The 25,565-nt window shown below is 43.5% G+C and overlaps 1 protein-coding gene across 2 annotated transcripts in view; it reads right to left on the bottom strand.

Annotated features, from left to right (window-relative positions):
• The window catches only part of LOC139423016 (THO complex subunit 2-like), a 61,688-nt gene that overhangs the window by 2,033 nt on the left and 34,090 nt on the right, over positions 1–25,565 (bottom strand). For both annotated transcript variants that reach the window (XM_071174575.1, XM_071174576.1), the window contains exons 16-36: positions 24,438–24,522; positions 22,305–22,398; positions 22,073–22,153; positions 20,211–20,307; positions 19,389–19,506; positions 19,082–19,261; positions 17,334–17,498; positions 16,697–16,972; positions 15,466–15,607; positions 14,596–14,753; positions 14,333–14,461; positions 14,017–14,148; positions 13,632–13,816; positions 9,843–10,018; positions 9,556–9,658; positions 8,788–9,188; positions 8,584–8,642; positions 7,005–7,040; positions 5,295–5,429; positions 4,994–5,060; positions 4,725–4,873 (exon numbers count right to left, since the gene is read on the bottom strand). In XM_071174575.1, coding sequence (XP_071030676.1) covers positions 4,725–4,873; positions 4,994–5,060; positions 5,295–5,429; positions 7,005–7,040; positions 8,584–8,642; positions 8,788–9,188; positions 9,556–9,658; positions 9,843–10,018; positions 13,632–13,816; positions 14,017–14,148; positions 14,333–14,461; positions 14,596–14,753; positions 15,466–15,607; positions 16,697–16,972; positions 17,334–17,498; positions 19,082–19,261; positions 19,389–19,506; positions 20,211–20,307; positions 22,073–22,153; positions 22,305–22,398; positions 24,438–24,522 — 2,968 coding nt within the window. The remainder of the gene's footprint in view (positions 1–4,724; positions 4,874–4,993; positions 5,061–5,294; positions 5,430–7,004; positions 7,041–8,583; positions 8,643–8,787; positions 9,189–9,555; positions 9,659–9,842; positions 10,019–13,631; positions 13,817–14,016; positions 14,149–14,332; positions 14,462–14,595; positions 14,754–15,465; positions 15,608–16,696; positions 16,973–17,333; positions 17,499–19,081; positions 19,262–19,388; positions 19,507–20,210; positions 20,308–22,072; positions 22,154–22,304; positions 22,399–24,437; positions 24,523–25,565) is intronic.

The following is a 25,565-nucleotide window of genomic DNA, read 5'->3' as shown; positions in this document are numbered from 1 at the left end:
AGTCCAGTAAGCACCAGGACCGTCTCCCAAAGTTAATTCAGCTGCGGGATTGGGGCACCACCAGTACAGAGCTTGCTCAGGAATGGCAGCAGGTAGAAGAGTGCATCTGCACGCAGTGAGGCGAAGACTTTTGGAGGATGGCCTGGTGTCAAGAAGGGCAGCAAAGAAGCCACTTCTCTCCAGGAAAAACATCAGGGACAGACTGATATTCTGCAAAAGGTACAGGGGTTGGACTGCTGAGGACTGTGGTAAAGTAAATTTCTCTGATGAATCCTCTTTCCGATTGTTTGGGGCATCCGGAAAAAAGCTTGTCCGGAGAAGACATGGTGAGCGCTACCATCAGTCCTGTGTCATGCCAACAGTAAAGCATCCCGAGACCATTCATGTGTGGGTTGCTTCTCAGTCAAGGGAGTGGGCTCACTCACAATTTTGCCTAAGAACACAGCCATGAATAAAGAATGGTACCAACACATCCTCCGAGAGTCACTTCTCTCAACCATCCAGGAACAGTTTGGTGACGAACAATGCATTTTCCAGCACGATGGAGCACCTTGCCATAAGGCAAAAGTGATAACTAAGTGGCTTGGGGAACAAAACATCAATATTTTGGGTCCATGGCCAGGAAACTCCCCAGACCTTAATCCCATTGAGAACTTGTGGTCATTCCTCAAGAGGTGGGTGGACAAACAAAACCCCACAAATTCTGACAAACTCCAAGCATTGATTATGCAAGAATGGACTGCCATCAGTCAGAATGTAGCCCAGAAGTTAATTGACAGCATGCCAGGGCAGATTGCAGAGGTCTTGAAAAAAAAGGGTCAGCAATGCAAATACTGACTCTTCGCATCAACTTCATGTAATTGTCAATAAAAGCCTGTGACACTTATGAAATGCTTGTAATCATTCTTCACTATTCCATAGTAACATCTGACAAAAATATCTAGACACTGAGGCAGCAGACTTTGTGGAAATTAATATTTGTGTCATTCTCAAAACTTTTGGCCACAACTGTACACCAGGACCACCAATGTGTGGGCCTTGAGAAAGTATTCATACTTGCCTTAGTCCAAATTTTGTGTTACAGCCTGAATTCAAAATGGATTAAAAACTAAATTCTTACCCATCTACACACAATACCCCATAATGACAAAATTAAAACATGTTTTTAGAAATGTTAGCAAATTTAATGAAAATTAAATACAGAAACATCCAATTTACATTGCCTTCGAATGGTATTCAGACCTTTTTCCACAATTCGTTACGCTACAGCCTTATTGTAAAATGGATTAAATTGTTTGTTTTTTCTTCTAAATCCACACACAATACCCCATAATGACAAAGAAAAAAGTTTAGAAATATTTGCAAATTTACAAAAAATAAATAAAAATAAATTTACACAAGTATTCAGACCCTTTACTCAGTACTTTATTGAAGCACCTTTGGCAGCGATTACAGCCTCGAGTCTTCTTGGGTATGACGCTACAAGCTTGCACACCTGTATTTGGGGAGTTTATCCCATTCTTCTCTGCAGATCCTCTCAAGCTCTGTTAGGTTGGATGGGAAGTAATGCTGCACAGCTATTTTCAGAGATTCGATTGGGTTCAAGTCGGGCTCTGGCTAGGCCAAGGAAGGACATTCAGAAACTCATTCCAAAGTCACTCCTGCGTTGTCTTGGCTGTCTTGTCTTAGGGAAGGTAAACCTCCCCCCCAGTCTGAGGTCCTGAGGGCTCTGAAAACCTGCTCCATCAAGGATCTCTGTACTTTGCGCCGTTCATCTTACCCTCGGTCCAGACTCATCTCCCAGTCCCTGCAGCTGAAAAACATCCCCACAGCATGATTCTGCCACCACCGTGCCATCCGTAGGGATGCTGCCAGATTTCCTCCAGACATGACATTTAGGCCAAAGAGTAATCTTGGTTTCATCAGACCAGAAAATCTGGTTTCTCATGGTCGGAGTGTCCTTTAGATGCCTTTTGGCAAACTCCAAGCGGGCTGTCGTGTGCCTTTTACTGAGTGGCTTCCGTCGGGCCACTCTACCATTAAGGCCTGATTGGTGGAGTGCTGCAGAGATGGTTGTCTTCTGGAAGGTTCTCCCATTTCCACAGAGGAACTCAGGAGAACTGTCAGAGTGACCATTGGGTTCTTGTTCACTTCCCTGACCAAGGCCCTTCTCCTCCGATTGCACAGTTTGGCCAGGGGGGCAGCTCTTGGAAGAGTCTTGGTGGTTCCAAACTTCTTCCATTTAAGAATGATGGGGGCCACTGTGTTCTTGGGGACCTTCAATACTGCAGATATTTTGGTACCCTTCCCCAGATCTGTGCTTTGACACAATCCTGCCTCAGAGCTCTACGGACAATTCCTTCGACCTCATGGCTTGGTTTTTGCTCTGACATGCACTATCAACTGTGGAACCTTATATAGAAAGGTGTGTGCCTTTCCAAATCATGTCCAATCAATTGAATTTACCACAGGTGGACTCCAATCAAGTTGTAGAAACATCTCAAGGATGATCAATGGAAACAGAAAGCACCTGAGCTCAATTTCAAGTCTCATCGCAGAGAGTCTGAAAACGTATGTAAATAAGGTATGCTTTTTATATTTAGCACATTTTCAAACATTTCTAAAAACCTGTTTTCGCTTTGTCATCATGGGGTATTGTGTGTAGATTGATGAGGATTTTAAAAATGTATTTAAATCCTTTTTAGGGATAGGTGTCCCGTCAACGGGACAGTTGTAAATCATGCAGCGCCTTGTCACAATGACAGATTTTTAGAGAAACAAATGTCTTATATCGGCTGAAAGCTTAAATTGTTAATATAACTGTACTGTCCAATTTACAGTAGCTATTACTGCAAAAGAAAAATGCCATGCTATTGTTTGAGGAGAGCTCCTAACAAAACACTTTCACCGCGATAGGCTTGATAAATTAATCTCTGAAGGTGAAATGTGTACTTAAATCAGAGCAAGATTTCAGAATGTATCATCCAAAGGGTCCCAGAGATAACATGAAGTGTAATTTTGTTAAATAAAATCCCTTTTCATATTCTAAAAAGGTCCATATAGCATGCACGATCGATTTTGTATTTCCACTCCTTCAATTTGCAAAGAAAGGAATCTGTGAAAATCGAACCCTAAATGTTGTTTCAACCAGTCAAATCACGTTCGTATGTATTCCTCAGAGATCCTAGAATGTAACCAGACTTCACTATATCATTAGGGGTGTAGTATATCCTATAGGACACCATATTTGGTCAGAGAGCGACGCCTTCATGGCACACCGATGTCGCGGGCGGTCTTCATTTGAACGACTAACTTTGTCAAATAAGCACCAATGGGGGTCAAACAACGCTAGCTAGATAGCCAGTGAGCTGGGCTTTACGGGAGTATCCGGAAACCCTGTATCTGTCGTAAAATGTAGCTACGAACCTTGCGCGACAGCATGCCATATCATTTTGGACAAAAATTATAAGAATATTTAGAGTTACGAAAACTGTTTGTTTTGCAAACTTATAATATGGCTACTAATACTGGAAAAGCTAAATCAAAGTCCAAGTATACAGATGTGACAATATTGTTGCAGAAAAATGTCATATGAATGCAAATGTCTCCTTCACGATTTTCAAACAATGTAGTCAAAAGAGAAGTCTTGTTTGATCCTAAATTAGAAGTTGTCTCAATTTTTGGGGGCAAAATTTAGGGGTAATGATTATTCTAATGGGTGTCTTTATGTGGATACTAGTCTAATGAAAATGTAAACCACCTTATTCGTTCAATTACTGGATGCAATGTAGTAGTGTAGCTTATTGTAGGCTATTTGGAATAAATTTACAACTGAACTAGGCCTATATGAGCTCGTTTCAGATCTCTATCCCTGACCTCATCCATCAAGTTAGGTCTGACTACTAGGCTACCATTCATTCGACATGTCTTGTTGTCATTGGTGAACGGACTTACCATTAGGAGCCTAGTGTTGACATATATGAAGAGGACAGAAACTGATTCAGTAACATAGGCCTACTAGTCTGTAATGGTCCAACAGAACTTTGTGAAGGAAGGTATTAGCGGAATAGCGCTCTGCCATGTCTGTTTCCATCCACACAGCGACGGCACTGAACTACCACAACATGTTTCCTTAATTGTTGATGCGCTTGTGCCTACTACCATTGCGGAGATCACAGCATGTGCAGGCAAGAAAGTGGTTTTTCTCTCACATCAGTGGTATCAATGGCCGAAGTGGCGCACTGCCATCCAGCTCGAGGGAGGAATATAGTACTATGACTACGGGGGCGGGCCGAAGCGGAGAGCTAAAGATTTTTCCTCCTTGCCCAAGTCCTCTGATTGGCTCAGCTCCAACTTCAGATGGTTGAGTTAAAAACCACAAAGTGCCAATTAAACGTTTCATTTTTCATACCAGCGTAATTTGACCTCAAATAAAATGTGTGCAGGTTGACAGGTCTGATATATGCTGATTCCAATATTTATCTGCAGCAGCATGCCAGTCCCTTTACTTATTTATAAAGGGCCAGACAAGCTGTACGGAAAAACACCATTCATGTCATGGCTGGGCCAAGACCATTACAGCTACACCGCTTTTACTGTTCAACAACAACCCATAAGGGGTCAAAACTATGATGAGAGACGATGGCCCCTCCCAGGGAGGGAACTGACTGAGTCTCACTGTGTTGTGTTCTGCAAGGGTCCAGGACCAGGCCAGTACTACCTACCTTCTTGCCCCCGGAGGAGTTTCTCTCAGGTTTAGCAGACTCTCCCTTCTCCTTGCTAGAGGACTTTGACCTCTTGGTCTTCTCTTTGTCAGCCGAGACTGGGGAGCCTGAGGAGGGACTGGCACTCTTGCTGTGTTTGTTGGAGGAATCTAAGAGAGAAGCAGAAGAATAACCAACCAATAATATTGATCATATCCATGTTGAAAATAATGTTTTATTCTGTATTCTTAGGCAGAGGTTTGCTTATTATGTACATGGAGATAACTTACTGGTTCCATTTTCATCTTTTCTGCGTTTGGATTCTAGGCTCATCTCACGGTCAGTGGTCATATGATCCTAAAAAAAGATGGGAAATAAATAAGGACAATGAATCAATCTCACCAGTCTTGACAATCTATGCAAAACTAATGTCAGAATTCCTCTGAAGTTTTTGGCTGTTAAGTTCTATAGCTATCAAATCAAGATAGATATGGGACCTGTATAAAATCAGTTCAGAACATTCAGTTCCACATGGAGCCCAGTGTGGGGCTTTAACATCTCTCAATGCAACATGGCCTGTAAAATACTCACTCTCTTCCTGTCCTTTCGGTCTTTGTCTTCGGTCTTCTTCTCTTTGGAACGGCCCCGGGTATTCTCGGACTCTTTCTTGTCCGTCTCCCTCTCTCTGCTCTTGGACCGCGCGACCGAATTGTAGTTGATGTGGTGCTGTAAGGAATTAGCATACAACAGACAGACCGAAATAGATGATTATTTTTACGTTTCATGGCATTCTGTCCACTTACAGGAGGATACCTTGACATGTGTGTGCTGAAATCAGCCCGTTCTCTCAGTGTGCCTATTACCAAGCCATTAACCTGATAATATAAGCCCATATTCCCAGGAACACCCTGTAAACTGTACTACGTGCTGCTGATCATATGAATGAACCCACTAAGTGGCTCTGACAGTTAGTTCCTGGAGGAAAATCACTAGGAAACAGTCAAAGATAAAATCATTGAAAACATAGAAAGACACAGGAATATAGAGCGGCTAAATAAAACGGGACTAAAAACAAATAGGAAGAAAAGGAGATTCAAGAGCAGATCCACAGTGCATCTTACCACTGCAGAAGTTATCTAGTAAAATAGAACATCAGGAACATTTTCAATATTGTAGTATCAAAGTTGAACACTATCCCTAACCACGTGGTCAGAGGTGTAGTAAGGTCCATCATCCTCAGTATTCAGACCCCAAACATTTCCCTCCCCGACAACAACTGAGTCACCAATGACTGTAGCTCAGTCCAGAGAGCATAGATAGTAGGTGATATGAGACTGGACCATGGGGACCGCAGGCGGGAGATCAAAATATCACAGACTAGTACAGGACACAGACAGCAGGGCAATGCTACCTGTGCTGCTGTCTAACTCAATAAAAGTTTAACAAGCCAACCTTGTACCTGCTGTATGAATTATTCACCTGGCGTAGCCATCTACAGCATCTCTAGCTCAATCTGCAAGGAGAGCATCTAGACAGAGGAATAACTGAACTATGGCATTGGCTACTGATTTGAGAGGAACCCAATGAATATGGACTAGGGCTTATAAGGGTTTTGGTGGTGAAAAGGAATGGCAGGCTACAGTCTTAAAACGAGCCTAAAAAACCTAGAGCTTAATAAAGACTTCAAGTGTTTTGCTTTAAACTAATATCAGAAATCAATATGGAATAGAGGCGGGTGGGTGAACAGGTGTGTCTGACTGCGAGACAGAGGTCTGTAGTGTGGGCTCAATAGAGGATTACCCCTCTTCTTCTCAGCACATCACATGCATAGCTAATGAGTCTCCAGCCGGGCAGGCATCAGGGACGGCCTCAGAAAGTGATCACAGACAAGAGGAAGAAATGCCGCCTGCTTAAAATCCTGCCCTTTCGCCTTCTCTTCCCCCCGGTGGCACAATCAGCACTTTTTCACAACAGTCTGCTGTACTGGACAAGGACTTTAATCTTTCCCATGACTCCGAGCTCATTAAAACGTAGTGTGTGGGTCTGGCTGCCTGGCACAGAGTGGACTTAAACAGAAAAACTGGACCTAAGGTGACATCTCAAGTTATACTATTCAGCAATGACTTTTTATTTAAGTCAGATTTATTCGGACAGTCTGCAAAATGGTCAATTTGCCCATTCAATACGTGTGAACTACTAAAGTCCTTCTAACTGACCCCTCCTCATGGCACTTGTAAAAGGAGAGTGAAGATGATAACAGTCAAGGTGAATGATAATAGAGAAGTGTTTAGGAGTCCAAACCTTGGATGCAGAGTCCTTGGGTTCGTTGCTATTGTCCTGTAGGAATGAATGGAGACAGATGAGCTGGGGAGTTGTCAGACAGCAGGACAGGAGGAGAAGTGTGTGGAGGGGGGGCTGGACAGAGCGACGTCACACTTCTTTCCCAATTGACCTTCAAGGACTAAGGCTTTCACAAGGTTATTAACAGAGAAGGGAGTTCATAATAGCCTTAACAAGGGTCATCTCATAGACTTTACATTAAATCAGAAAAACACTGACTTGTGAGATAAAAATAGTGTCTGATTACTTTGTATAAAAAAAATGTCTGGAATTAAATGAAGCCTCTGAGGCTTGAAGAACAGCTGGTATTTTACTTTGTTTGTAGTGCATGTGGTGTAAACTAACAAAACAACTGAACTGTGTATGTATGTGTCTGACTAAATTAATTACATTTCGTATGTGCTCTGCTCTCCTACGTTTTAACACTGTTGTTGTCACTTACAGTTGAGAATGGATAAGACACAGGGAGGAGCCTATCTCTCTGGTGGTAGTAAACATTAAGACCTATCACAAGCTTCCAGCGGTTTAGGCAACGCTCCAGCAGATCCAGAAGGCTTCGCCAACACTTTCTCTCTCCCTCTCGCACTCTCTGTAGTAGAAGGCAGGCTTTATTTTCCTTCTGTACTTTTGGCTGGTGTAAAACTGAAGCTCCCGCTCGTCTCTCCTGGGTGCTGGTGGTGCTTGGGGTTCCCACTGCGCGCGTGACAGGGTGGTAGGGGTGTTGAGAGGGGGGGGGGGGGGTTGCTGGTTGTTGGTGGGGAAGGGTTGTGGGGAGGAGGCCAAAGGAACAACTGACTGCGTACACATCTTGAGTGGAAGCGAAGGTACAGACTGAGGCTGCATGAAGGCTGATTGAACAGAACTAACAGTGGGGACAGATGACGTGGCGGCAGCAGGACGGCTCTCTGCCTCTCCTCCTGTAGCAGATAGACTTCCTCTGAAGACACTGTGCCACTGTGGACTCCGCTCAACCCCCACTGGATTCCCGTAGATTCAGAGGAAAAGAAAAACACTTCACGCCACTTCAAACAATAAATATTTTCAGCTTGCCGGAAAACAGGAGAAAAGCTCTTCATCTTGGGTTCTATTTAGAACAGAAAAATACCGGTCTTAGAGGCGGGGGGGGGGGGGGGGGGTCATCTTTTCAGCGAAAAAAGAGCAAGCTCCTGACTTGGAAGGCATTTTACTTGAGGAAAAATAGTGCACTCAAAAAGAGAAAAAAAGGGTGGGGACTATTGAAATGCATAAAAACTCCTCCTTTTACTGCTTTCATTCACACGAAAATAAATTTATATTTCAATATATACATTTTTCTCTTGGCTAAGTCCTTGATGGTTTTCCCCACTCAGGAAAATATTAAGGAAAAGTCCATGGAATTATTTCCAAACGGTCATGGTTTAGGAAGGGGATTCCAGACGGGGCTCCCGTGTGTGAGAACTCTCCTCGGTGATCTTGAGGGACGATGGAACACGCAACAGTTGGGAACGCTCCGGGAGAAAGGGAAGAAACACGCGCATAGCCTTCCTCAGGCCATACTAACCTTAACAGAGGAGGAATGGGATGGTGAAGAGTGGGTCTCCAGTTTTCGCCTTTTGTGATCTGGAATAAACAAGAGGATTAAATTCAGTTAGTTCTCATTTCAACAGGCACATTCAAACTAATAGCTCCAATTACCCGTTGACAACAATGAGAAAATCAGAAACAGTATATGAGCAGAGCCCGTGTTGAAGGTTAGGCTGCTTACCCCTCTCAGATTCAGCAGACTCCAATCGGGGAACTGGAGACTTGAGGGATCCGGACATGGCACTCCTGTCTCCTCCCTTCTCTTTGCTCTTAGACTCCTTGGCTCCGGTGTCGCGTTCCCTGGATGGCTCCTTGGGCTCTCCGTTGCCGGTCTTGGCCTTGTTGTCCTCTTTGTTGCTCTTCTCTTCCGCCTTCTGCTTGTCCCGGTCTGCCTTGGGGGTCTTCTCCTTACCCTCGCGTGGCGCCCGCTCCTCCTTGCCGCCTGCTCCTCTCTCGTCTCTCTGCTTCTCCCTCCGGCTCTCCCCCTTCGTCTCTAGAGTGCTGCCTGGAGTCTTCTCCTTCTTCTCTTTTTTCTCCTTCCCGCTCTTTTCTTTGTCATCCCTCTCTTTGATGGTTTTGGTGCTGCGAGAGAAACAGAATGGACATGGTTCAGAGTTCAACATGGACAACATGCTACAGATGCACAGATAAGCAAGACTGATTCAACATGCTCATAGAAATCATACAAAGTCAATCTTTAATTAATGTATTTAAACATTCAAGCTTCAGATGCCTAGTCTTAATATCCACCAGTTCAAAGTGCAGTGTTAGATTCCAATCTGGTCATTCACTGAGTGACATATTCAAACAACGGATCGAGCTCTTTCCTGTTTTATTCAGCCTTTTTTTAACGTATTAATGAGCTATAGTTGAGAACAGTAAATAAGTAAATCTGGTTGTTTCCCAGCCCCAGTGCTGTGGGCTGCTATTGGCTGGCCTCCATGGCTACCTGTTAGGAGCCCCATTCCCGTTGCTGGTGGTCACTTTGGCCGCTGTGCTGTTGGCTTTGTTCACTGGCTTCGCTGCACCCTGAGATTTATCCTTGGCTCGATCTATCAAAACATGAAGCAGCAACAGAATGAACACAATGGCCCTTTCAATAAAACAACTGTCCCCATACTAATTAAAACAAGAACACCTGTCATATTGTGTGTGACACATAAAATTATCTGTTAGACTTGTGGTTATGATAGAAGGTCAGATCTCAGTGGAAACTTGTTGGATCTCCCCACTCACCGGCGTCCTCACTGACGCCCTCCTCCGTCTTGCTGGCGTTGGTGGCAGGCTTGGCCGTGGTGCCAGGGCCGTTTTGCTGGCTGACAGGGGTGGCGCTCCTCACCGGCTGCTCCTTGTGGTGGAACTCATTCTCAGGAACCATGTGCGCCTTCCTGCCTTTCAACTGGCCAGAATAGCTGCAAGAGACATGGAGAGTACAAGGTACAAGCAGGGCAATCATACAGCATTACACCCCATACACATGCTTACACACATACCCATACCACAGAAACAGAACTCCCACATAGGGACGCAATAACATAATGATATCTTTCCACTCACACACACAGGATGTGCATCTATCCTTACAAGCACGATTCGATACACATCTGCAGTACCCGTCAAAAGTTTGGACACGGCTACTCATTCAAGGGTTTTTCTTTATTTGTACTATTTACTACATTGTAGAATAATACTGCCCTACTAAGCAAAAAGGCAGTAACTGCTTGTAGCGTAGAACTGAGAAAAACTGCTCTTTTTTTTTTACCTTACTTTCACAGTAACATGACCCCCATGTTGTGGACAAGGCAGAATACTTGTCCACCTGATTAAGCATGTATTCATCCAATACCACTTCATCTATACCTCTGCAGTTCTTTTTGCATTGAAAGTACACAACTCCATTTAACGCCACCCGTTGTTGGTACTAGCAACAAACTGACAATCCTAACAGCAACTCCTTTTTGTTTGGTAGGGCAGAATAGTGAAGATATCGAAAATATCAAAATAACACATATGGAATGATGTTTTAACCCAAAAAAAGAGTGAAGAATCAAAAATATATTTTGATTAGTTTAAAAGTAGCCACCCTTTGCCTTGATAACAGCTTTACACACTCTTGGCATTCTATCAACCAGCTTCACCTTGAATGCTTTTCCAACAGTCTTGAAGGAGTTCCCACATACGCTGAGCACTTGTTGGCTGTTTTTCCTTCATTCTACGGGCCAACTCAACCCATCTCAATTTGGTTGAGGTCGGGTAATTGTGGAGGCCAGGTCAACTGATGCAGCACTCCATCACTTTCCTTATTGGTCAAATAGCCCTTTCTCAGCCTGGAGGTGTGTTGGGTCATTTGTCCTGTTGAAAAACAAATGATAGTCCCACTAAGCGCAAACCAGATGGGATGGCGTAATGCTGCAGAATGCTGTGGTAGCCGTGCTGGTTAAGTGTAAAAAATCTCAAATTTTGACTCATCACACCAAAGGACAGATTTCCACCGGTCTAATGTCCATTGCTCGTGTTTCTTGGCCCAAGCAAGTTCTTTCTTATTATTGGTTTCCTTTAGTAGTGGTTTCTTTGCAGCAATTCGACCACGAAGGCCTGAATCACAGTGTCCTCTGAACAGTTGATGTTGAGATGTGTCTGTTACTTGAATTCTATGAAGCATTTATTTGGGCTGCAAATTCTGAGGCTGGTAACTCTAATGAACTTATCCTCTGCAGCAGAGGTAACTCCACAAATGAACTTTTAACAAGGCACACCTGTTAATGAAATGCATTCCAGGTGACTACCTCATGAAGCTGGTTGAGAGAATGCCAAGAGTGTGCAAAGCTGTCAAGGCAAAGGATGGTTACTTTGAAGAATGTCCATTATGAAATATATTTAGATTTGTTTAACACTTTTTTGGTTACTACATGACTCCCTATGTGTTATGTCATAGTTTTAATGTCTTCACTATTCTACAATGTAGAAAATAGTAAAAAATAAAGAACAACCCTGTAATGAGTAGGTGTGTCTAAACTTTTGACTGGGCTCTGATACGATACTTTCATGACTCGGTGCGATTCGATTTCATTAGTGTAACAAATCGATGTGATTCGGTTCAATTCAATGCACAAACAACTGTTGCATGAACAAATTCATTTTCCATTCTAAATTAATATATGTTACGGATGGAGCTCAGCTGGATTGGTCTGAGCAGCCCTGTGTGTGTGTGTGTGTGTGTGTGTGTGTGTGTGTGATGTAGTGTGTGAGCTGGCAATTTGTTTCCCCCCCCTTACTTTTTATCTGAAATCCTGATCACCCACTGATGAACTTGTCATATAGAAGATAGAAATGTGTTGTGCTAGTAATATGTCAATATTCATCTTCAAAAATGAGCTATGAAATACATAGCCAATTCGCATAACACAACTTTGGATGTCCCCACCGTCTCAAAAGAGAATGATTTAGATAGAACTTTACAGAGGAGAACTACTCTTCTCCTGTTCTGACCAGTGAAGCCAGTAAAAATGGCTGTCCTTGTTATGAAATGACACCTTCACCATGTGCATGTAAAAAGGACCAACTGCAGACTGTTTAAAGCAGAACTACCAAAAATACTTATTACGGTGAACATTGTAATTGAAAAGCCCCAATCAGCAGCTGGATGTGCAACCAGCACGACGTTACTTGTGACCACTTCGGTAGCCTATACAGCTCCACCAGTGAAACACAATTTAGTAACAATGACCCAGCCAATTACATTGGTTGTCCCGCAATAAAGCTTATGATTTAATCATGCGAAAGCCATTTTACAAACATTGAATGCTGAAGGTGCCGCACAGACGTAGCCTACAAATATTAGAACAGGGATAGGGTAGACCTACCTCTCATTGGTAGTGTCTCCCGCACTGCCCCCCTACGCTGCTGATACTCTGTTATTATCTATGCATAGACACTTTAATAACTCTACCTACACGTACATAATTACCTCAACTAACCGGTACCCCCTGTATATAGCCCTGCTATTGTTATTTACTGCTGCTCTTTAATTATTTGTTATTATTAACATCTCTTACATTGGGGAGGGGGTTCTTAACTCCTTTGTTGGTTAAGGTCTTGTAAGTTAACAGTTCACTGTAAGGTCTACCTGTTGTATTCGGCGCATGTGACCAATACAATTTGATTTGACAGTTGTGATCTGACTTGTAGTCATACACAGTTACATGCATAAAAGTTTGATAGGCTGAAGGAAAGGACACACCAATTCAGCCAACAGAATAGAAGTATTTTTCGGAATAAGGCAGAATAAAATATTACGAGTAAAAAAGTTAGTGGACCGGCGATTTGGCAACGTTTCAATAGTTTCTCTTACCAATGCAGGCTTCATTTGGATCAGTTTGGACGCCTGCGGACCGATGCACTCGCATCTTAAACATTTGAACTGGGGGCCGATGCGTATCGGTGAATCGTTACATCAAACACACACACGGGATCAGTGCCTCTAAGTGAGGATTTGCCAGGTACATCCTGTAAAGCTCTGTAGAGGATTATGTTTGTTTAGCTGTCTGAAGTGCTTTGCAGCAGCACCAGGTGACTGACTGAATCCCAGGCAGACAGGTCAACAGCTAGACTAGGCCTACACCTTAATTAAAATCAGTCCTCATTACCACACCAGCTCCTTAAGACCCATCCTCTACTAGTCACTACAAGACAGACAAAGTACCAAGATCATTTATCTGTTCTCACAACTCTGTTTAGATAATCCCCAACAAGTGCTTCCCAATGTAAATAACATCTGGATAAAAATACAACTCAACCTTCCCTAATGATAATTCATCCAATACCACTTCATCTATACCTCTGCAGTTCTTTTTGCATTGAAAGTACACAACTCCATTTAACGCCACCCGTTGTTGGTACTAGCAACAAACTGACAAACCTAACAGCAATATGTTAGGTAACCACTTGCCACTTAACTACAACCCCCACAATGCTAGTGAACTGTGCCTGGGCTGCACACAATGCGGCTGGTGGACTCTGTGTTACCCCATGGCCAAGGCATAGAGGTCTGGCCTCTTCTCCTTCTCCTCCAGACAGATCTTGTGGACACGGCACTCGAGTGCCTGGCCCAGGTTCAGCACTTTGGGGTAGCAGGGCAGGATTTTGGTCAGCACGATCAGGATGTTCCGGATGTGGGTGTATTCCCCCGTCTCCAAGCAGTGGACTGATGCCTAGAGGGTACAGAGGGGAGAGTGAGGAGTGTATTGTAACTGCTTGAGCGGTTGCTATTTCCTGTTAGAGTTGTCTGTCACGTTTCTCTTCATTTAAACTATTGCATTCTGAATAATGGTAGTAAATGAATGGGTGTTAATGAGACAAAAATACCAGATTGACTTCTTCAGAAGGCAATGAAACGAAGGGAAGAACTCACTTTAGTCAGCTTGTAGTGCCATTTGTGCACTACATGTCTGAAGTTCTCATAGTCCAGCTGGTCTGCTTTGTTCCCTCCGTCGAAGCCTGTGGCTCTGAAAATGGTCAGGAAGCCTGGGTAGTTACCACACTCCTTAAAGACGGAACAACAAATAGACAAGATGAAGTGTTAACACGTGCATTCTACATCTTCCACACTTCAGTGAATATTAGTAATGTCAGTAGATAATGTTGGCCAACCTCAAATCAACCCCTTGCCCCGACACATTTGTTGATCTGAGAGGATGTAGTGTGTGAGATAGAGGTGGAATCCTTACCTTCTCGTAGACAGCTCGGTCACTGTGCCAACGGGTCACCGTCTCCAACATGCAGCACAAGAAGCGGCCGTAGCGTCGCGACTCGTTCTCCGTGCAGCTGGCCACCGTGTAGATGATGTCAGAGAACACCTGCAACACAGTTAGGTCAGGGCGGAGTCACTAAGTGATGAAAATCCCATGGTATAATGACTTGTGACAACCAGAGATAGTACAGGGCAGAAAGGAGAAAGCAAGAAAGACAGAGAGAAAGGGAGAAGTCTCACCCGGTCATAGCAGAGCAGGGTGCAGAAGTTGGGGGTCTTCTGCTGGTGCACCAGCTCCACAAAGCGGGCGCAGTACACAGCGTCGATGGCAGAGAAGATACAGCGAGGAAACAGACACAGCTGCAGGAACTTAGTGATGGTCTCATTCTTGGTGGATTCTGAGAGGGGAAAAAAAGGTGTGAGGGAGAAGGGATTGATTAAAAAAAAAGGATGTGAGAACAGTGAATTAAGACTTACCGTCAACTAACTTGCATGACTCATCTTTAGAGTGACTCAGAGGTAATTCTTCAAACAAGATTTGAGGTTAAACCCACTCTTAAAATGTCATTAGCGTAGGTTGTATAGAGCTGTACAGTGAAATTGTTCATATGACTGATGTGTGATTTAATGAAATGGGAGAGTTGACATCTGCCGTTAGCCCAGATCCTCTAAAACAGACTATGGCGCCATTACATCAAACAACTTGTCATGCCTGTTAACTGGGCTAAAACAAACAAGGTGAGGCTGGTTTTCAGCAGCCTCATGGGAGCTGAGGGGGCTTGACTGTGGTGTTACTGTCCCAATAGAGTATTGTCCCCCAATGGGAACAGGCAGCTGGGTACGGGAGGGTCTGCTGGGATTAGTGCTGTGAGGGGCAGTCAGCAGTGCGTGTGTGTGTGTGTGTGTGTGTCTTTTTGAGAGCGACAGAGAGAGAGCGACAGAGAGAGCGCGACAGAGAGAGCGCGACAGAGAGAGAGAGAGACAGAGAGAGAGACAGAGAGAGAGAGACAGAGAGAGAGAGACAGAGAGAGAGAGACAGAGAGAGAGACAGAGAGAGAGACAGAGAGGGGGGGGGAGGAGAAAAAGAGTGTGAGCGCAATGTTATCTTACTAGCGAGGAGCCAGTTGTCCTTCTCCAGTTTGAGGCGGTGCAGGACCCTCTGGACGTGCTCCAGCTGCTTCTTCTCCTCCTCCTGCAGCTTCTCCTGTAGGGCCGTGCAGCGCTCCTTCTCCTTCTTCTTCTTGTTCATTGGCTACAGACGGACACCATAGACAGACAAGCAGGCTGCTGTTTAGACAGGGTGAACACATGCAGAGAGAAAACACTAATAACAACTTTGAGCTCAAGCACAATACAATTACAGTACTCTTTTACCATTACACTGCAAGTCAAGTGATAATTGGAGAACATTGCAATTACGCCACAATGAAGTGTACAACTGTGTTTGGAGGCATTTAGATGAACTGGAAGATGAGAACAGTCTCTTCCTGCTGCAGTGTTGTCTTTTCCTACTAGCACTGACTTCACTGATAACTACTTGATGGAAAATACTTACCTCACCCATCTTCAGATGAATGCACTAATTGTCTCTCTGGATAAGAGTCTGCTAAATGACTAAAATGCAGTGGAGTAAAGTACTACTTATGTCATTTTTTCGTTATCTGTACTTCACTACTTATATTTGACAACTTTTACTTCACTACATTCCTAAAGAAAATGTACTTTTTATTCTGTACATTTTCCCCTGATACCCAAAAGTACTAGTTACAATACTTTTTGAATGCTTAGCAGTACAGGAAATATGACCCAATTCATGACCCATCACTACTGCCTCTGATCTGGCGGACTCATTAAACACAAATGCTTCATTTGTAAATGATGTCTGAGTGTTGGAGTGTGCCCCTGGCTATCCGTAAATAAAATAAAACAAATTGCGCTGTGTGGTTTACTTAATAAGCCATTTGAAATCATTTATACTTTTACTTAAGACATTTAAAAACAAATACTTTTAGACTTTTACACAAGTAGTATTTTACTGGGTGACTCACTTTTACCTTCATAGAAAATGACTTAAGCATCTTTACTCTTACTCAAGTATGACAAATCGGGTACATTTTCAACCACTGCTAAAAAAAATTTAAAGAAAGAAGAAATAATACAAGTGTTGTCATCAAGGGGTCTGCTAGATGCCCGAGTCGTGTTTAGAGTATTCGGCAACATAAGAAAGAAAACAGACGGACACAGGGGAACTGGGTCTGGACTAATAATAAAAGCTTGTTTTGGTTTGAATGCAGTGTCTGTTGTGCGCTCTAATGAACACAACCATGACGATGTGACTCACCACATCGGGGTTCTCCTCGATGACCTGCACCTGGAGCTGGAGCTTCTTCACCTCGCGGTCGTAGGCGTTGTGTGGCACAGCCAGGTCGTACATGGTCAGCGACCAGAAGGTGGCGTAGAACTGGGGTCGGAGGTCGTCCCAGACACGGGGTGGGTGCAGGGACACCACGGCCTCGTGCACCGGCGACATCACCAGCTCGCACGCAGCCACGTACTTATGGACCTTCTGCTGCTGCCGGTTGCTCTTCTCAGCTTTCTTCAGCTCATCATACTTAGACTGGGGAGAGGGGACACTCAGTTACTGTCTCCTTTACATGGTAAGATTCACAAACGGATTGATATACAGTATGTTACAGACACACAACCTGACCGAGTCCATTTCCTCATGATGGACGGCAGCAGAGGGGGAACTCGGGATGTTTCAAGTCCGGCCAGGGGGACCGTAAATGAGGTTACACAGCACTCTCTCAAACTGAAACAATTCTTTCAGGATTCTACATGGCCAGTGTTCTCAAAGCATTACTGTGCACATCAATTCAAAGTTAGTCTTATTTGTAGATCGTTTATACTCACTGTATCCAATTGTCATACTGTACAGACTAAAGGTGAAGTGCCAGAGGGAGGGAGAGACTACTCACCAGGATCTGATGTCCATACATGGGGCGTGAGAGGAAGAAGGCAGCATCGTGGGGGGTGTGGAACTGGTTACAGAGGATGTCAATGGAGGGAACACGCTTTATGTAGTCCTCAGTACTCAGGTTGGAGGCCAGGAAGCCACCAAACTGCACCAGGGTGTCGTGACACTATGGCCAAGGGACAGGGAGTCAGAGAATGGCACCCTAATCCTTATTTAGTGCACTACTTATGGCCGCTGGACAAAAGCAGGGGATGTAATCGAAATACTTTTCCAATAGTATCATTCTGAACAGAATCATAGTTTTTTTCATTCTATTCCACTGTTCCGACTTGCTAAATTATGTTCTGAACCGTTCGTACCAAAAAGAAGTACTGGTTTATATCATTCCTTTTCGTTCCTTTTTAATCCTCTGAAATCAGAAGTTTTGTTACCTTAGCTTGACATTAAATTACTTCACCAATCAGTGAGGATAGAGCACCTTGCTATGGAGCGGGCAAGCTGTAGTCGTTTTAGCCTAGGCATCCGTGCATGGGCGCTATTGGCTGCCTAAGCTATAGTTGTTTACATGTGCGATGGACAGACAAATGTAGGGCGCGAGATGCAACTGACAATTCCCGGGTCGGGAGAGTGGGTGGAGGAGGCTTGGTTTGAAGTGCCTGGCATTGTTAGGACATGCATTATATGAATTAGGCCCACAGAATTATACCTACGGAGGAACGGGTTCTATGGAGGAACTTTGAATGTCTTTGAACTTCCGAGAGTTGGCTTAAAGTTGGACCAGAGCTAGCTGACAATCTTGTGTGTGCAGAGCGGCACCAGAATTAAAAACACGTCTTGCCATTTTGTAGTTAATAAAGCCAACGTGAAACGTGCTAACTTTTTCAATGCTAGTTACAGATACTATAGTTAAGAGATTCTTCTCTAATGAAAAATCTCTCCCTAATTTCTGAATCATGCTTGTAACGTCAGTAGGCTACAGTAGCCTAAGGTTCAGAGGGGAGGGGCAGGTTGCAGACACGCACACTGGCAAAGACTTTCAACTGCCAGACAGACACCGGAATAACTTTGAGTTACTGAGTGAGGGCTTTGCATATGCTTTGAAAACAACGGTTCTGTTCCGGAACATTATTGATCATTTACGTTCCTCGATAAACGTTGTTTTATGCTCTGTTCCCTGAACCGGTTCAAACCCCTGGTCAAAAGTAGTTTTCTATCACAGAAGGTTGGTGGCAGCTTAATTTGTTGAGAACGGGCTCGTGGTAATGGCTGGAGCGGTATCCTGTCTGCTCAATATAGCAATCTATTTTGGACACAGCCAGTTCATTCTCCCTTATTGCACAGCCATGTTTGTGTGCTATTAGTCCCACAGTTTGTCATTTGTTTAAAAGACACAACCTGATTTATTCAAACTATCCATCAATGTGGCCCAATACTGCAAACAGAGGCAATTTTGGGGGGATTATCGCTGAGGAAGGCTCACAGCTTACAGGCAACATGGGGGAATTGAACCAAACATAATTGTCAGCTGAGTAATATTTAAGAAATGAAAAAGGGGAGAATTCCCTTCATCTGCATTCCCCTGATGTAGCTTATCGACATGACTTCTAGTTACCCTCTGTGCTTATCAATATGCTATTTTAAGCAGAGGAAAAGCAATGACAGATTGACTATTTAATTAACTCTAAACAGGAGAACTATCCAAGGTGTAAAACTAGTGTAAGTAAAGCTGTAAAGGGGGTCAGTAAGTACCTGGTCGTACAGCTTGCCCACCAGTTTGAGGTGTTTCTCACCCCCCTCCAGAAAGACCACCCCGTTGCGTTGCTGGGCCATGAGGAGACAGAGGGGCAGGGCCAGATCATGGTCCAACAGGGCATCCTTTAGACGCTGGGACGACTTCTTAGTGTTACGGATCTGACCAAAGTAACCACCCTGGGGACAGAAAATATAACTGCATTGTTTCAAGTCATGCTGAGGAATAGCCAACTAATGCAATGTGCCTCTGCTTTGACCTGGTCATGGTGTACAGTTTCAAGTCAGACCAAACAGGGCCCTGTACCTCTGCTTTGAGCTGCTCCCCTCCAGTCATAGCTTCCATCTGCTCTGATGTCATCTCGTCAGTGATCTCGATCCCGGCCATCTTCTGCACCACCTCTTTCAGAATCAACAGGTCAAAACTGCAGTGGGGGGAACACAACAATCACAGGCTATACATATTTGTGAATGCAGACATAAATAATATGTGCGCATACACAAAAATAAACATGGGTAAAAAAAAGAAAACAAGGTTGGGGGCAAAAACAACCGTGGGAGTAGCTAAGGACAGGGCACTAATAATAACATAATTCAGCATTCCGTTTCATAGGGCGTTGTGGCAGAGTGCCACCTCTATTTACTTCCCCTGCATCCCTGGCCCTGGAAAGGACTGATTTGAACTGATGGGAGAGAGAGAAAGAGAGATGAGAGAGTGGCCATGGAGCCCAGTGTGATTTACTACCTGCTGACTTCAGGCATCACAGGGAGACCAGCGCTGATATAATTATCCTTCCCTCCTCCTCTATGGAAGCCCAAACCCCCACACAGTCTGCAGCCTCCTCATCAACACAACATTACTCAGCAGCTTTGCCCAGTCCAGGGCCCTGAAGGGTGGCACAACAACGGCCAAGACCCCTCTCCCCCTCCCCCTCCCAGCCCTGGCCTTGTATTGCTACAGGCGGAACAGACTGTACGTCAGTCCCTGTTCTGATTCAGGAGAGGCCAGACAGAGACAGGGGACCCAGTTGATTGACTATGAGCGACAGACTCCATCACTATGAATCACATCAGAGCCAGCAAGTCAATGAGGCGCCCGTCTGCCAGCTCAGAAGTTATAGTTAGTTACCTCTTCCCTGCTTTCAGCGTATTGGTCACATACTGGAGGAGGCCAGCTAACTCAATTGGGTATTTCCTGAATACCGCTCCACACAGACTGGCCAGGCCTGGAGATAGGAGAAAAAGGTCAGCAGTCAATCAGTTGTCAAGCAGACATACATATGTTGCATAAAATACAGTCAACTAAAGTAGAGTTGCACTGGGCTGTAACTACATGGAACAAAAGTACACCCAAATGCCCCTTCGATAATAAAGCAGATTTGTGACATCAGGGTTGTGTTTAGTATGGTACACTGTAGCAAAGTACATTGTAACAGAAAACAAAAATCTGTGTTCTAATTGGACAAGTTCAGGTAGTACCCCCCCACATTTCACTACATTTAGAAATATTTTCTCCAAACTGAATACAACCCAGATCAAACATTCTTCAGCAGATCCTCCAAAGATCTGCCAGGTTGGATGGGGAGTGTTGCTGCACAGCTATTTTCAGGTCTCTCCAGAGATGTTCGATTGGGTTCAAGTCCGGGCTCTGGCTGGGCCACTCAAGGACATTCAGAGACTTGTCCCGTAGTCACTCCTGCGTTGTCTTGGCTGTATGCTTAAGGTCGTTGTCCTGTTGGAAGGTGAACCTTCACCCCAGTCTGAGGTCCTGAGCAGGTTTTCATCAAGGATCTCTCTGTATTTTGCTCCGTTCATCTTTGCCTTGATCCTGACTAATCTCCCAGTCCCAGCCACTGAAAAACATCCCTACAGCATGATGCTGCTACCACCATGCTTCACCGTAGAGATGGTGCCAGGTTTCCTCCAGGCGTGACGCTTGGCATTCAGGTCAGAGTTAGTTTCATCAGACCAGAGAATCTTGTTTCCCATGGCTTGAGAGTCCTTAAGGTACCTTTTGGCAAACTCCAAGCTGGCTGTCATATGCCTTTTACTGCTGAGTGGAGTGCTGCAGAGATGGTTGTCCTTCTGGAAGGTTCTCTCATCGCCACAAAGGAACTCTGGAGCTCTGTCAGTCAGAGTGGTCACCCTGACCAAGGCCCTTCTCCCCCGATTGCTCAGTTTGGCCGGGCGGCCAGCCCTAAGAAGTCTTGGTGGTTCCAAACAACTTCTTCCATTTAAGAGTGATGGAGGTCACTTTGTTCTTGGGGACCTTCAACGCTGCAGAAATGTTTTGGTACAATTCCTCAGATCTGTCTCGGAGCTCTACGGACAATTCCTTCGACCTCATGGCTTGGTTTTTGCTCTGACATGCACTGTCAACTGTCTATGTAAGGTCCCACACCTTACATAGACAGGTGTGTGCATTTCCAAATAATGTCCAATCAAGTGAATTTACCACAGGTGGACTCCAATCAAGTTCTAGAAACATTTCAAGGATGATCAATGGAAACAGGATGCACCTGAGCTCAATTTCAAGTCTCATAGCAAAGCGCCTGAAAACGTAGGTAAATAAGGTCTGTTTTTTGTTTTTAATAAATGTGCAAAAATTTCTAAAAACCTATTTTTGATTTATCATTATGGGGTATTGTGTGTAGATTGCTGAGAATGCGTTTGATTTTATCCATTTTAAAATAAGGCTGTAACGTAACAAAATGTGGAAAAAGTAGGGGTCTGAATACTTTCCAAAGGCACTATGTGCATTTAGAAAAATTCTGAGAGTCAAATATATAATTTTTGGGGGAATGTGTATACGTCATTAAGAGTAAAAGATAAAGATCTTTAAAGATAGACATCACACTTCTCTCAATTATTTAGCATTTTTTTGTATTATACCTCTTTTACAATGATTCATGAAGTCTATATAAAAAAATCAATAATAATTAAACGCACACATATGGTTCTTTGTCTGTAGGATTCAGTTAGGGAACTCACTCTGAAGCCAGGAGGAGATCGTAGTGTCGTCATGCTTCATCTTCTCTTTCTCTGGATTTGCCAGCGCTTCAATTATGCAATCTACAGGCAACGAGTTAAGAGGTACAACACGGCTTAATACATTCTGCCAGCTGGACTATAGCGTTTCAAATACATGATTAAACATAGTTCTGAAAGTGTATAAATAAAATGGTCAAAAACGGCAAGTCACAAAATGTCAGATTAAGGATACAAGCCATGACGTCATAGTTGAGTGAGGTGAGGTATTTAAGGGAGTCTACCACTGGACCGATGAGGTTGTCATACCACTGGATCTGAGACAGGATCTGAGAGAGGGACAAAAATACCTGGTTAATACAATACAGGGACAACAGGCCACACGATGATGATTAAAGAGGATATCTAAAAAAACATCCACCCAGCTGTTATATACATACGGAGTGTGTAAAACATTTAGAACAACTTCTTAATATTGAGTTGCACCCCCTTCTGCCCTCAGAACAGCCTCAATTCACAAAGGCATGGAAACTACAAGCTGTCAAAAGTGTTTCACAGGGATGCTGGCCCATGTGGACTCTAATACTTCCCACAGTTGTGTCAAGTTGTCTGGATGTCTTTTGGGTGGCGCACCATTGTTTACACACAAGGGAAACTGTTAAGCAGTTCTTGACACTCAAACCGGTGCGCCTGGCACCTAATACTATACCCAGTTTAAAAGGCACTTAAATATTTTGTCTTGCCCATTCACCCTCTGAAAGGCACACACACACAATCCATGTCTCAATACTTAAAAATCTTTATTTAACCTGTCTCCTTCACTTCATCTACACTGCTCATAGCGTTCACCTGGTCAGTCTGTCATTGAAAGAGCAGGTGTTCCTAATGTTTTGTAGACTGTGTAGATGGATCATTAGTCAGATTCTAGAATAACATTCTAAATGGTCTGAGAAAACAAGGCTATTGCTCTGCAGTGTCCTTTGAGGGTCACTTAAACTTTTTTATCCTCTCTCCTGGTAAAGCCACCTTATTACCGGTTACACTACATCCCTACACTCCCACTGTGACAGGATGCCATCACTCTCCTGTTCCTCCACAAAGGTATGTGGACACCTGCTCGTCAAACATTTATTTTCAAAATCATTCATATGGAGTTGGTTGTCCCTTTGCCGCTATAACAGTTGGAACATTGCTGCGGGGACCTGCGTCCATTCAGCCATAAGAGCATTAGTGAGGTCAGGCACTGATGTTGAGCGATTAGGCCTGGCTCACAGTCAGCGTTCCAATTCATCCCTGCTAATGTTTGTCTATGGAGAATACATGGCTGTGTGCTCAATTTTATACACCTGTCAGCAATGGGTGTGGCTGAAATAGTCAAATCCACAAGTTTGAAGGGGTGTCCACATACTGTAGCGTACCTGAGTGCACAGAGGCTTTAAAAGACCCAGTGTTAGAATAAATAATGGAGTGGTCTCTTCCCATGACCTTGATATTATTTGTGAAGACAGATGGACAGGGGTTGAGGTGGGGGAGGAAGGTAAGAGATGGGGGGCTGAGGCCGAGTAAGGTGGAGGATGAGTTGAGTCTCAAGGGAGGTCCGACTCTCCTCATTCACTCAGAGAAGAGGCCATTCAGTCAGACTGCAGGCTGAGAGATTAAGAGATGGAGGCTTTAAAAAGGGAGAGGAGCAGCACAGCTTTTTCATTCCATTAATGTCCTGCTGCTGAGGCGCCACAAAACACAACCCCACTACCTCCCCACTCCTCTTTCCGTTTGGCCGACATTCTGCTAGTCATTTTTTGAGACGTGAGATATTTAGGGGAGGGGTAGGGGATAGGGCTTATGCTGTGGAGATGGACAGGAGGGGGAGTGGATGGGGGTGTTCTAGCAAGACAAGACAGGCTGTGATGTGGAGTAGGTGAGTTCATTAGTCACATGCACAGGGACACATATGTAATTGCTGGGTAATGTGAAATTCTTAGGCTCCGATAGTACAGGTGAACAAGAAAAGTGAAAGAAACAAATATACAAATACATACATCTGTGACAATGATAAAATGTTCATTGGGGTGTGAGGGTAAAGAGAATGTAAGCAGTCGCAGTGAATCCAATTTACATTCAGCCCCCATTTTTCAGCAGTAGCCTATCGTTACAAAGGCAGATTATAAAGATAGTGGCCTTAAAATAAGATCTCTCTGCCCCATGAAGATAGTAGAGGACACAGAGCCCTTTCACTGTCAAGATTAAATACTCAGTTAAAGTAGGAGGGATATCACTCAAAATAAGGCTAATATTAGTGTAAGTCTCAAAACACTACTTTCAACTGTACAGTATGTGAATAAAACATAAAATCCTTGAGAATACATACATAGTCAAAGAGGATGGTGGGGTTGCTATGGCTCAGCTTGCCTATCTGGCGCCCAGATGGTTTCACATTCTCTTTGGTTAATCGCCTGGAAAAAAAGCAAAGAAAGAGAGAAAAGAGAGCAATTTATTAAATCTATTGAAGCATCTTGCAGCCAATACATGTACCCCTGTCAATGCTGTGGGACTGATTTGATGGTTAGGCCTAGATTGAAGAAGATGATTTAGTAGAAGAATTTGCAACTAATAATGAACTTGTGCTCAATGTTTGGTTGCTTCATGCTGTTGGATTTAGGCTAAACTTTGAACATTGAGATATTAAAGACATGATAGAGCAGACGCATAGTATATAAAGGAGAGATCTGTAGAAAGACAGAGTGGCTGTGGAATGTGATGGGTGGACGGGAGAGAATCACATGAGTGCGATAGGTGATACGAGAGGACATCTGTGGATTAGGCGAAGGAGGGGTTGAGGTCAGGAGGTCAGGTCAGATCCCATGAAGGGAGAAATAATGGTTATATTATCCTGTTACCCTCTTCCTGTCAAACCATAAGATGTAAGGATTGGAGAGAAGGAGGAGTGATATGTTAGTTGTAATTCAGACAACAAAAAAAAAATCACAAGTGTGTGTGTGTATATATACATACATACATACATACATATATATATACACATACATATACATACATATATATACACATATATATACATACATACATACATACATATATATACATACATACATATATATACACACATACATATATATATATACACATACATACATATACATATATACACATATATATATATACACACATACATATATATACACACATACATATATATACACACATACATATATATACACATACATACATATACACATACATACATATACATATATATACACATACATACATATACATATATATACACATACATATATACACACACACACACACACACATATATATATACATATATATACATATATATACACATATATATACATATACACACATATATACACGTATATATACACATATATACATATATATACACATATATACACATATATATACATATATACACACACACACACACACACACACACTGTGACGGCCCTGA

The sequence above is a fragment of the Oncorhynchus clarkii genome, chromosome 12 (genome assembly GCF_045791955.1).
Source record: "Oncorhynchus clarkii lewisi isolate Uvic-CL-2024 chromosome 12, UVic_Ocla_1.0, whole genome shotgun sequence".
Classification (NCBI taxonomy): domain Eukaryota; kingdom Metazoa; phylum Chordata; class Actinopteri; order Salmoniformes; family Salmonidae; genus Oncorhynchus; species Oncorhynchus clarkii.
This window is presented reverse-complemented; position numbering and strand designations above follow the sequence as displayed.